Consider the following 14,293-nt stretch of genomic DNA (forward strand, 5'->3'; position numbering starts at 1 on the left):
TCACCAATCAATACATCATCTTGTTTTATGTGTGTTTCAGGTTAAAGACACCTTATTTAATACATACTGTTGATTCCTTAACATTGAGCTCATGGCCAAGAGCACTGTAGCTCACGCCTGAGCAAAGCTTATCTAACATACGTGTTTTCTTTCTAGGGCTCAGTGCGTGCAGCCTTCTGTGCTTAGGAGCACTCGACAACATTTCTGGGAGTAGGGGGCGTTTTAAACAGCAAAATCACCAATGAGTAGCACAAAAATGCAAAAAAATGTGGCACTTAATAGACTACAAATGAGACATTTGTTTATGGTATGAGAGCTGAAACAGGAAAACAATGTTTCCTTGTTGAGCTCTAACGGGGTATGTGAATGTCAGGCAGGCCAAATTTTTGCAGCTCTGTTTGTGTTCACAAATGACTGTGAAAGCAGTGGGGTTACAAGTAAATTTTAGCAAGTAGGCAAATTCACAAATAATGAGAATCTGTGTGTAATGAATATCGACTATATATCTTATGTTTATTATGGGCAATAATTTAGTAATTTATAGGCCATATGTATTTTTTATTAACTAAATGATAATGAAATTATCAATTTTATTTTATTGAATATATTATTTAAATTAAATCAACATTTACTTTTTTATATTACATAGCAAATTAATGTACGTTATTATAGAAGGTATATCTTTGATAAACAAATTATTTGGGGAAAAAATTGTAGTTAAGACTAAACAATTCTAAGAGACCTGAAGAGTGTGTATGTGTGTGTGTGGAAAGAGAGAGAGAGAACAAATTCCATGTTTTAGGAGCTTAGATTTTGAAATAATGTCTGATGGGTCATAGATCCCAAAAAGGAGAGAAATGAAAAAAAAAAAAAAAGACTGGAGTCACTGGAAGTATGCAGAGATTAAAGGTGCTTCATTCAGCAAGATTATTTAAAAGTATTGATGAAAAAGAGGACATTCAGAAAATTTAAAGCCACGTGGATAGCAAGATGTTCAGAAACACAGATACCCAGAGACAGCTAAATGTCTCCAGTAGCTCTGGAATATTGGAACATATTCAAACAAAAGTGACAACCCGGAGTATTGCAACCCAGTGAGAAATACATGTTACTACTTGAAATTTTCCTTATTGATCTAGTTTTGCAAATGAGGAAGCCAAGAATGGGGGAGGTTAAGTGTAGGAGGTATAGCTTGAAAGTCTCCTTATTGATCTGGTTTTGCAAATAAGGAAACCAAGGCTCAGGGAGGTTAAGTGTAGCAGGGTGAAAATATTGGTAGGAATAGATCAAGCACTGGTCTCTTTTCTCACAGCCTGAAAGTTTTTCCACTAGGAAGAGTTACCTTCTATCAATGTTTCATTGCTTGCAGCCAATAGCATATCTTCTAGTTGTATAGATCAGGTATAATGACTGCTGAAAATAAGACAAAATGCTGAATCACCAACATGCAAATATGTGTGTTATTAAAAAATCCAGTTATTAGTCTAGAACTAGTGTCAAGTGATTCCACATGTATTAAAATACCTCTAAGCATTATAAGCTAAAATCTACAAAAAACCCTCTATTTTGAATGGATAATTTCTTAAACGATGTTTAAAGCTGAAATTTCTTTGTAAACAGTTGTCCAAACATAGTTTAAAAATACTTAGTTAGAATAAGGTGAATCCCAGGGGCTGTCCCTATTGCTTTTTCTTTTCTTTTCTTTTTTTGAGACAAAGTTTCACTCTTGTTGCCCAGGCTGGAGTGCAATGGCATGATCTCGGCTGGTCTAAACCTCCGCCTCCCAGGTTGAAGCATTTCTCCTGCCTCAGCCTCCCGAGTAGCTGGGATTGCAGGCATGCACCACCACGCCCAGCCAATTTTGTATTTTTCGTAGAGATGGGGTTTCTCCATGTTGGTCGGGCTGGTCTCGAACTCCCGACCTTAGGTGATCTGCCTGCCTCAGCCTCCCAAAGTTCTGGGATTGCAGGCATGAGCCACTGTGCCCAGGCTTCATTGCTTTTTCTATAATGAAATTGTTTTATGTTCAAGAAGTTTCCCGTTATCACATATTGCACCGTAAGGATGATTGTTCCAGAGGGGAGAAATTGATGAGTGCCAGAACAGAGACTTTCAAGTTTTTCTAAAAGTGAAAACTCTATGGGTTAAACTCACCCCTTCTCATGGCCCCATTACTGAGACTCCTGGGTTTAGTTTCCCTGACTCAGTAAGTTTGGAACACAAGGCCTGGGTCTCTGCATTACTAACAAGTACCCCAGGTGATTCTGAGATAGGAGCTCCTGAGACCATTTCAGGAGAAAGCTGGAGAGCATAAGACTTACAATAGCATAATTATTTTTACTTTAGAGATTTCAATAATAAAGGCCTTCTTAACAGCTATGAGGGTTAATACATAACTGTGCGTTATTCAAATGCAGTCTTATTTACATCAAGCTTTGCTCCAGAAGGCTGGCTGTCTCCCCTCCTGTCTCCTCTGCTTTCCTTAAGACAGCACTTTCTACCTGCTCTTAGGGTCTTTATCACATCTATCACCTTCAGCTGTTCAGCGTGAAGCAACACAAGCTTTGCAAGTGTATTGCTTAAACAGCATGTTTTCACTTTGCACTGTTATCACACTAAAAAATAGCAGCCAGCCTAAGGTAAATCCAGTTCTTAATTACTCAGTTGCTTTATTTACAAATATTGAAATCTCTTCAGGGGGAGACGTGAGTAGACCCAAACTACCATTCAATGGAGATTTTCTGCCTATTTCAGCCATCTCTTATTCATTTCCCTGTCTCCTTACCCTACCACTCTTTTTGCATTTAGTAAAAGATAATTGGTAATAAAGTAAAATCATGATTCTCATACAGATATGAAAATAAAAGTTAAGAAGTTTTAAAGATTTTTAAAATGCATTATTAATGAAGAAATTGGAAAGATATTACAACCAGTTCAAAGGAGAATCCAAAGAAAAGATGTATCTACACATTAGGAACACAGAAACAAATGTGCATACGGAGGCAACACTGGATTCATCCATGGTGGAGGAGGGAAGTCACTAGAACCTCAACCAGGTAGAAGTTGCTTGTCTACAGACAAGACAAGAATTATTTGTTGTAAGGAAACAGTGCCTGTATTTCTAGACAAAGACAAAAAAAAAGTCTGGCAACCTACGTTAAAGGATGATTAAATGCATCTTGGAAGTTAGAGATAGAGAATTGCTCTGAAGAGATTTAAAGGCTTATCTCCCCCAGATGCATTTGCTTATTTTCTAAGAGTAATAAAAACCTAAGGACTGTACCTTCTCTCCTCTAAAGAAAATTTGTGACATTCCAGAGCCAAAGTCTCTCTATCACTGTATGGAGGGAAGGAGGAGAGAGTGTGCCAGGCACCCTCTGTAAGTCCAAGCCTCATAATTTTGTGAACCTCCTCTTGTGGTGCCAAGTCCGGCAGGCACAGCTCTATCTAGCACTCACTGCATCTGCAGGTGGGAAATTGAGGTATGAGAGATTGATGCTGATGAGATTCTCTATGAGCGAATGGTCCCTGATTCAGAGGTCCTCTGTGTCTGTTAGTATAGATTAGACAGGTAGGTAGGTAGTAGATAGATCATAAACAGATAGATATAATCTGTGTATTGGCAAGATAACTCCTTAACTTGCAAGTGGGGTAACATCTCAGGGCCCATCACAGTTTCAGATTTAACATTATTTAGCAATTCTATTAGTTATCTACAATGTATAGAATTATATAACAGCTCAAAGCAACAAACATGTCAGAGCCACCGCAGCATCTGAATCAGATAACCTAGGAGGTTGTGCTCTAATGTAGACAATGTGTTGTTTTTATTCATTCATTTGTTTATTCCCTCATTTCTTCAACAAATGTCTTCTACATTTTGTATCAAGCCTTGTGCTGTGTGCTGGAGATATGATTGTTACCAGATCACAAACTATTGCTATGCTCATAGAGCTTACAGACTGGTAGGAAAGACCAGTAAAGTCAACCACAAAGTATTGAATTACAAATTGTGATGAAGTGCATGTCTTTTACCACTCTTATTCCTAAATAGGTGTTTGTAGAAACTACGGATCACTCAATCATGTCTGAAAGAACAGTAAAGAGGCTCTAATTTGAGACTTTTCAGAGATTTCCAGATTAATGAAGCACATGAGGTTTGGAACCTGGCTTTTAAGGCACCTATCTCCGTTGCTCAAAATCTATTGTGACAATTTCATTGTGTCTGTTCTGCCCTGGAAATCTAGATGGCCTGATAAGTGTGGCGTCTGTTTAACATCATACCTTGTAGTGCTTTTTATTAGAGAATAAAATCACTTACAGGGACTATCATAATATTGAAATATTTTAGAATTTCAAAAGGAAACGTTTTTATGAGCTACTCTTTAATGGTTGCCATGCACTATGGCCTTGAATCTCTTGCAACACCTTTAAATACCTTTAGAATCAGGTGTTAATTGTGACCCAGTGGATGCTAAACTACAGGGAAGTCTCACTCAGTGTGATCCAGAAGGGAAAGAGACAAAGGCTTCAAGCAGGTATATTGTCCGCCTTGCTTGGTAGCTAGCTTCTTCTTGCATGCCATTGATTTACCACAAGAAAAGGTGAATAGTTTTTTTGAACAAAAGAAACAGAGTCCAACAGTGGCTAGGCTGTCAGATTTGTCTAGTTAATAATAACCTTAAACTTCCGATAGCCAAGGTTGAGTTGGCTGAAATTACAGAATTTCAGACCTCGTTCTGCCAATTTAATTTCCAAATTTGGAAATGGAGGCTCAGATTTTACCTGACTTGCCTAAGGGCACAAGATCCATGCCAGATCTGCAACTCAGATCTCTGAATTGACTTCGACATTATACTGCTGGCTACCCGTAATTTCATTGGCTGGTAGATTAAGTTCTGTTTGAGAGCATTCTACTGTTGAAGGGTGAACTGAAATGCAAGGGGGAAATACAAAAATAACAGCTATTGTTTCACAGAAAAATAATAATCCACACGTGGAAGGCAGTAATTCTGTGAAGTTAGTCCAGCCTCATTTAGCCTGCCTCTCTAATCGAAACTCAGATGACTGGGAAAGGAATGGGAATGAAATTTTCAAAGTATACCTCCTTATTTGGATTGTTGATCCATGTGAATGTCTTAGCTAAAAAGAGAGGGGAAAGTTTTGCCTACTATTACTATTTTTCTCCAATTTGGGATATTCCTCTGTATTACAGAAGAGTTATGTGACTTAACAGCACATATGTAGTAGAGTTTTGACAACTTTCACTCTGTTTTTTGTCTATTAAATCAGAGGCTTTTTGATTTATCTGTTCTTGTGTCTGCATATATCACAGAAAATATAGTATAAAGTCTGTTGCTGGTAAAGTTGAAGGGCAGATATCACATGCCTATCATCTGTTACAAACATTGTGAGATTTTTATTTCATCTAAGAAATTTTGATAATCAGTATGATGGAAATGTTTACAGACATTCAGGCACCAATAGTGATAACTCTAGTAGATACTCAAAGATATTTTACTTTTGTATTAGTTGAGATGCTGTGTCAGATGCATTCAATTCAAAAGAGTAACTTCCTATTGAACTGCCTAACTGTCCAGATCACATGATATCAAAATGAGTATTTCAAATTTAATTTTAAAAAGATGCACACTCATAATTAAATGTTGATTAAGGAGAGGAATATAGAGGGTTACAAAATTTTGACTTTATTTTTGCTGATACCATGAATAGTTGTTAAGAGTAGAAAAGGGGCTGCTTACATTATGTAATATAAATTATTTCTTGAATTCTAATATACATTTTTTAAAATATTGTGATATCACTGGATTTTGGGTGTGTTGATGAATAATGTTTTGTAGTTATAGTAGGCAGCATTTTTCCTTTCTTGCAGAGAAATAAAATAATGATGCATCTTTAAAAAGATGGAATATCAATTTCAATGAAATAAAATACATCACAAAAAATAATCAGATTTCTTAATATTTTTCATCATAAATATTGTGTGGCTAAATTATATGAAAATATTAAATAAAATTACTGTAAATGCATGGCAATAGTATAGATTTCAGGAAAAATAATCACTTACCATAACTTAAAAATTCCGAGAATCCATTTGTGTTGATTCTACCTCTCAGGGAAGTTTGATGACTAGAAAAATTCGACTCAGATAAAAGGTGATTTTGATTTTCTTTATTTATTTTAACTTTTGCAGACTAGTGATGGTCTCCTCTCTTTCTCCCCCCATTTCTGCATACAAGAAACTGCATGGACCATCATACAGCACAACGGCTCTGACTTAACAAGAGTCAGAAATACTAATCCAGAGAACCCATATGCTGGGTTTTTCGAGTATGTGGCCAGCATGGAGCAACTTCAGGCCGCTATTAACCGTGCAGAGCACTGTGAACAGGAGTTTACTTATTACTGCAAGAAGTCACGGCTGGTCAATAAGCAAGGTAAGTAAACCATGGTGTCTGTCTTGTTGCACACATCACATCATGCACTTACTCAACTAGCTCTTGAGAATTTTAATTCTGCAAAGTGGTGGTGTCTAGCCACTGAGGGTATATGATCTCACATACTTAGTAAACATGTCACAGTCTGGAAGTCACAAAGGTGCTTCTGCCTGAAGAAAAGAACAAGGTCAATTTACACTGAGCTTTATTCAAAGCCTTGATTGCTTTTAAACTCTCTTCCTGGCATTAATTGGATAACTGTACAGCAAAGGCCTCCTTCTGATACTCAGTGAATGCACAGTGTTTATCCCTGATAAAGGGCAAGTGACACATAAGGTTTATTTTATCATGGAAAACAGCTAATAAAAATACGACTTAGTTTTCTGAAAGTGAGTATTCTACGTGCCTCTTTCTCATGGATTGTTGACAGCCTCTGGGTATAATGGAAAATTAGAAAAGGCTGCCAGAGACACAGTTGATTCACTAGTTCAAGGAGGAATCAGAAAACCATCTTGACTCTTTATTTGATTCTGCTGTGAATAACCAGTCTGCTCCTGAGTTCTGGTTTTGGTCTTATATTTTCTTTCTTTAGGGCATCTCATTATGTCAGAGCCTCTGTTTCCACCACATCTGCCTTACAGTAAGCCTTAATGAGCTAATTCTTGAAGTCACTGCAAGAGCTTTCCAGCTGGCCTCCTAGCTTGTCATCTCTTCACATCTTCTAACCATCCAATGCAAAATCCAAAATATTAGTCTCTATGAAGAAAATTAACCTTTAAGAAATGCTGCCCCCACTTTTAAGAAACACAGTTCTATTTAAGAAGATCTACCGCCTTTCTGTTGTTTGTCTGTCCAACACAGCCTCTTCTGCTGGATCCTGGAATTGCGTATTCTGTGTCCACCCTGCTTATACAACCCTCGTGCCACCCTCAAACACATATTTTGTAGCAGTGGCATTGAGGTGTATTTTTCTTTACATATTAGATAAAATTCTAAGACGTCTGTACAATAACACTACTTCTTTCATTTTCACTCCTGCTTGTCCTAAGAAGGGCTGGAGTTTCAGAGAGAATGACAAAAATTTAAAAAGAAATTTGTTTCATATAGAAATAGCTTATGTCATAGAGATCATGCAAAAACGCTGAACTGTCATTCTGACATTTGAACCCTGCATTTCCGATTAAGTCTCTCTCTATTTATTCTCCACCCACTAAAAATCAGATTATTTTCTCCCCTGTGACTGACTGCCCCCTTGCCCTTCTTCTCCTCTTTCTCCTCCTCGTTTTCCTTTTTTAGAATGTTTTCATTTGGCCTCTACCCCTCCAATCCCATCTTTCTGGAACCCACACCAAACTTACCTCCTCCTGGAACCTCAATTCTGTGTGCAAATGAGGATCAGACAGTTGTAGTGCAAACAGCATAGGATTTACAGCTGGAGGTGTGGGTGTATTTCTCATTGGCTAGGTGCATCCAGAACATAGATAGATGAAACCTTGATTCATGAAATGGACGAATGGTTAATGAATCTCAGTCTTTGTTTTCTTTTCTCCAAAATGGGGCCAATGATACCAGCCTCACAGGGTTGCAGTGATGATTGGGTGGCATAGCACGTACAAAGTGCATGGCATGAGCCCCCCTCATTTCCAGCTCTCCAGGGCATTGTGGCCATCGTGAACATACACAGTTTAGTTTGTAATGGGTTGTTCATTGTTGGTGAATATTCATCTTAGAATAAAAAAACAGATAAGCAAATCTGGAAGGGTATTCTAAGAAGAAGAATGGTAATTATGGAAGAGTAAATGAACGCTGTGGAACAAAATGAACTCAGGTCATTTATGTGGAAAAGAGAGATAAAAGGAGGTCATGCAGTATATGTCTTTCAGTGTTCGGCTTATTCTGTTTAGTATAATGCCCTTCATCTTCATCCATGTTGTCACAAATGGCAGGACTTCCTTCTGCTTAAGGCTGAATGATATCCCATTGTGTGTGTGTGTGTCACATTTTCTTTATCCATTCATCAGTGGACACTTAGGTTTTCCCGTATCTTGGCTATTGTGAATAAAGCTGCAATGAACATGGGAGTGAAAACATCTCTTCAAGATACTGAAGGATATTATGCTGAGTGAAATAAGTCAGAAACAGAAAGACAAATACTTCATGATCCCACTTATATATGGAATCTAAAAAAGTTTAACTCATAGAAACAGAGTAAAAGAGTGATTTCTAGGGAAGGGGGCTGGTGTGGAGATGTTGGTCAAAGGGTACAAATTTGCAGTTGTAAGATGAATATATTCTGGAGACGTAGTATACAGAATGATTACTATAGTTAACAACAATGTATTGTATACTTGAAATCTGCTAAGAGAGTCGATTTTGGTATTCTCACCATAAAAATATAAAGTAGCTATGTGAAGTGGTGGGTATGTTAATTAGTGTGATTGTGGTAATCATTTCACAGTGTATATCAAAACATTGCTTTGCACACCTTAAATGTGTACAATTTTTATTTGTCAATTTTACTGCGAAGCTGAAAAATAAAATGTAAGAAAATACAAAAGAAGGATGGTTATCAAAGTTGACAGAGAAGTCAAGCTGTAACAGAACCAGAAAGCAAAATCCCTGAGAGAGTGTTGAGCAAACACCACACAGAGTAAAGGGGCTTGATATGGTTTGGCTGTGTCCCCACCCAAATCTCACCTTGAATTGTAATAATCCTCACGTGTCAAGGGCGGGGCCAGATGGAGATAATTGAATCATGGGGGCAGTTTCCTCCATACTGTTCTCATGGCAGTGAATAAGTCTCATGAGATCTTATGGTTTTATAAATGAGAGTTCTTCTGCACAAGCTATCTTGCTTGCCACCATGTAAGATGTGGCTTTGCCCTTCCTTGCCTTCTGCCATGATTTTGAGGCCTCCCCAGCCATGTGGAACTATGAGTCCATCAAACCTCTTTTCTTTATAAATTACCCAGTCTCAGGTATGTCTTTATTAGCAGCATGAAGGCAGACTAATACAGGGATTGACACAGAATGTGAAGGAATCCCCACCTTTAAGGCCAGTTGTGCCTGCACACTTTTTTTTTTTTTTAATGCTTCCCTGGTCTTTCAGGCTCAATAACCGGTTTTAGAAAGTCAACTCCAGAAAGGCATGGAAGAGGGGATCTAGAAAGGCATGGAACATGACTAAATACAGAAGTTTTTCTCAGATTGGTGACCTCATGATTCGTGTGGAATAGATTTGAAGTGGAGAGAGTTAAAAGAGACAGAACAATTGGATTCTGAGGTCACAATAAGAAATATAATGGGGTAGAACAGGAAGTTGTTTTCAGACAAGCTATATTTGGAGTTTCAGATCTTGGTGATTTAGTGTCAAGTGATAATGATGCCATATGTGAATGAATAAGGTGAAATGTGTATGAAAATATGTTTTCTGCTGCTGAGGATCTGTGACTCAGCACACAGGAAGGGTGATCAATGGGAATGCTCAAGTCATTTAGGATATTAATTATGGGAGGTGGAATGTTCTACCATATCCACGGGTATTTTTTACCTTTAATTTTTATTTCTCAGGATTTTAAAAATTCATTCCTTTACTTATTTAAATTCCTTAGTATTTTTTTTTTAAAGTCTTGGATTGAACCAAAGTCTGATACCTTAAAAAACATTCAGTGATTTCTATTTTATAGGGAAGACATGAAATTTAGATGTGGGAATATGGCTCAGTATTTAAGAATAACTATTTTTCTTTTTAATCTATGAAAACATAATGTTTTAAGCAGTATATTGAAATATATTTATTAAGTATTTCAAGCAATTTTCACCTTCTGGTGAAGGGCTAATCATGTAATTAAAAAAAGATGAAGATTCTTCATATTAATGCGTTTATGCATAACACAGCTTCTAATAACTCTTTGCTGGTTTTTTGTTTTTGTTTTGACGTGGCCAGACTGGCATGTATAGTAACCCTGGGAGAGAGCTTGTCAGCATTAGCATGGGGCTATCTAATAGTAAGTTAAAATGAGCATTGGCATTTATAAGCAAGGGAGAAATTAGTAAAAATCCCAGATTCTCAGTAGGGCTAATGGTGACAACTTGAAGGTTTGAAAGTCGCCAGAAAAATGGTCAAGCACCTTTGAGAAATTGACTGATTCTATGTTGCTTACATTCTTCTCATGCCCTGATTCTCAGATGACTAAAATTGTTCCTCCATACTTTTTTTTTTCCCTGATAGATTGGCTACATGTTTCACGTCCTTCTCTGAAAATCCTTTCCTAGATGTTCTGTCTGTTCCTTGCTCTAGTTACTTGGCATCGTGTTTAGTCTTAACTCTGAGAAGGAGCTGGTAGCTGAACATTTATCGTAGGAAGAGATGCATTTGGCTGAGGGAAACTTCCATTGAGTGTAATATTCGCTTCCAGCATGAAGATTTTTCAGTGTTATTTCTGTAGTCTTCAAATAAATAGCCAAGCCATTAAATGGAAGATAAAATACATACTTCCAAATAAATCTTAAATCATGACAAGGGAGTGCCAAATCATGCCTAACGTTTTTTAACAGCTAGGATATTTTTAGAGAATAAATTTATTGAGATAAATCAGGGACTTTACATAACATTCCATAATACTTTAATGGGCATTTCATGATTTCAAATCAATTTTGCTTTGGTATGTTAATTACTATGATTTATATTTTGATGCTAACTTGTTTCAAAATTATTTTTAAAGAAATTGCATATGTGAGCTGCTCTCAATTCATTTTTTACTATCATGCCTAAATTAAATAGGAACTGCTGGTTTGCTTTCTACCGAAAAACAAATGTATTGGTCATTTAAGCCTAAATAATAACTTTTTTTATAAAAAAAGTTTTCTTAAGGAAATGCCAGCAATCATACTGTTTTGCATATCCTTAAATCCAATCAATCTTTCTCCTTTTCTCCTTTTATTCTTTTTAATGATTTTGGAAGAAAAGGAATTATATTGGGAGAGAAGGTGGTGGAACATAAAACAGATGTCACATTTTTCACGTTTTTCTTTCAGATGGAACCCCTCTGAGTTGGTGGGTAGGAAGAACCAATGAAACGCAAACCTACTGGGGAGGTTCTTCGCCTGATCTTCAAAAATGTACTTGTGGATTAGAGGGAAACTGCATTGATTCTCAGTATTACTGCAATTGTGATGCTGACCGGAATGAATGGTGATTTCCATATGATTTCTTTATGCAAGAAAAAGTTCATTTAAAAAAATTAATCACTCAAAGTATGTATAGCTAGCCAGATACTGAACAAGTTAGTGCAATGAAGTAATTAAATAAAGGTTTGTTTTAATGAAACATGGTATAGTCAATATAATCCTTAGTATTAAGTCAATGCCTTTTTGAGTTATTTTCTGTAATGGACCATAAGTCATGTATATTTTAATTTTATAATCAAACAGAGACACCTGTTACATGGGGAATTAATTATTGTTCCTTTTAAAACTATATATAAGTAGGTATTCTATTATCTTAAAAATATGTTTACAGCCAAAGCACATTTCTTCAATAGTCTACCTATAAAAGCTTTAAAATTATCAACTTAGAATTTACTACAATTATTTTAACATGCAATTGTTTTATATTTTTAAAAAGACAAATCATACCACAAAGAACTAATGTTCTGTGGATTATATTTTGAAAAAATAGATCTGTAACATTTTAGGAATTTTAAAATCGAATTTAAAATATTCCTCTAAGGAGAGAAGAATCTTATGCATGTGTTCTTTGTCTGAAAAGTTTAAAAAAGACATTGATAGTATTTGAGACTAGAGTTGGCATGTATACTGCTCTTATTTATTATTTGTAAAGTGAAAATATTTTAAATGTTTATATTTACATTTCAGCATAACGTATATGTTACAATGCTAAGCAACTAGACCTGTACAGAAGGCTTATTTTTAACAAATATTCATAGTCAATCTGGATGTAATATGAGTGATTTTGTTACACAATGCATACTGATTACAGTGATAAATCTGTTAATGTAGGTCATAATTTGAATTAGATAATATTTCATTTAGTTAGGAAACATCAACTAAATCCCATCACATCAACTAAACATCATTTAGTTGGGAAACTAATATTTCATTTAGTTGGGAAACATCAAGATTATGTTATATCATACATCAAGATTATATCATACAACAGATTATGTTATATCAAACATCAAGATTATGTTGTGTGTGTGTGTGTGTGTGTGCGCGTGTATTTCTTTTAGAATTGCACTTACTTTTAGTGTTACATGTTTGGTATGAAGAATATTGTCTCTCTTACTTAAACTCTCATTTTTCAAATTTCTACTCCCTTTGGAAGGCACCCTTTTCTTATCACTACCTTCACAAAAAAATACCTACACAGTAATACTGTATTTTAAAATGTTAATAAAATGCTAGTAGTAATGCTTAACAACAATAAAAATTACCTAATCATCAATAACTCTCCAATGCCTCCATAACATATTGCTAATTAAAAATGACTTTTAAAAATAAGATTATAAAACTTCTTGTATTAAATTCCGCTAATGGTGAAGTAACTTGCATAGAGCTAGCCCTTCTCAGATAATTGTTGTAAATCCAGGAAAAAAATGTTATAAAAACAACTACTTGAAATAAGCAGAAAATAACCAAATGTTGGCAGAAACTGCCCATGTGTTTACAGCAAAGACAATATCCCAGATATAGAGATAGGATTGAAAATTAAGCAAAATTCACACAGGCTCCACCTAATGAACTATCAAACCAAGCAATGGCAATTTATTGTGATAAGGCTGTGATTTAACTGCCTATGAAAACAAAAATGAAATCTTTAAAGAATAACAAAAGATTCTGGAATCTTTACAATGTATCCATGATATCCAGCATGTTATAACATTTACTGAATATTCAAAAAAGAGTACATTTTCATCTAAAGTCAAGAAATTAAGAGCAGTTATTACAAACCAACCTTGGGGTACTGATGTTTGAATTGGCAGAAAGAAACTTTACAGCAACTATTATAAAAATATTTGAAGACTTAAAGGTAAAAATAATCACAATGTGTAAACAAAGGGCATTTTAAGTAGATAAGTGAGAACTGTAATATGGAACCAAAGGTAAATTTTAGAATAGAAAAGAGCATCTGAAATAACAAATTCTAATAGAAATTCTTCAGGCTAAAGAGAAATAATGGATGAAAACTCAGATCTTCAGGAAGAAGTGAAAAGCACTGGAAATTGCAAATATGTTGGTAAATATAAAAGCCAGTGTTTAAATTATTTTCTTAATTAAAAAATTAAATTCACTGTTTACTTTTATTATAAAGTTTATAACATATGGATTTACAATATATTATAACAATAGATAAAAGAATATGTGTGTGGAGGGGAGCAGCGTTAAATGAATTATGTCTTAGCAAGCTTCTGACATTTCACATTGTTAAAAAACATAATGTCTAAATAGACTGTGATAAATTAAGAATTTACTTTGTAATCTGTAAAGCAAACATTGAAATACAATAAATATAGCTAAAATGTGAGTAAAGAAAATAAAATGAAATACAAAAAATATGGAATAAACCAAGAGGAGGCAGCAAAGGAAAATGGAAGTACAAGAAATCATATGGGGGGCAGCCGTAAAAAAGGATGAGTTCATGTCCTTTGTGGAGACATGGATGAAGCTGGAAACCATCATTCTCAGCAAAATAACAGAGGAACAGAAAACCAAACACCGCATGTTCTCACTCATAAGGGGGAGTTGAACAATGAGAACATATGGACACGGGGGCGAACATCACACACTGGGGCCTGTTGGGGAGTGGGGGGATA

General features: G+C 35.6%; 1 protein-coding gene across 3 annotated transcripts in view; it reads left to right on the top strand.

Annotated features, from left to right (window-relative positions):
- Positions 1-14,293, top strand: part of CNTNAP4 (contactin associated protein family member 4) — a 619,686-nt gene that overhangs the window by 539,401 nt on the left and 65,992 nt on the right. For all 3 annotated transcript variants that reach the window (XM_034940754.3, XM_003829549.7, XM_055099517.2), the window contains 2 exons: positions 6,261-6,458; positions 11,496-11,652. In XM_034940754.3, the coding sequence (XP_034796645.1) occupies positions 6,261-6,458; positions 11,496-11,652 (355 nt within the window). The remainder of the gene's footprint in view (positions 1-6,260; positions 6,459-11,495; positions 11,653-14,293) is intronic.

The sequence above is a fragment of the Pan paniscus genome, chromosome 18 (assembly GCF_029289425.2).
Source record: "Pan paniscus chromosome 18, NHGRI_mPanPan1-v2.0_pri, whole genome shotgun sequence".
NCBI classification, from domain to species: domain Eukaryota; kingdom Metazoa; phylum Chordata; class Mammalia; order Primates; family Hominidae; genus Pan; species Pan paniscus.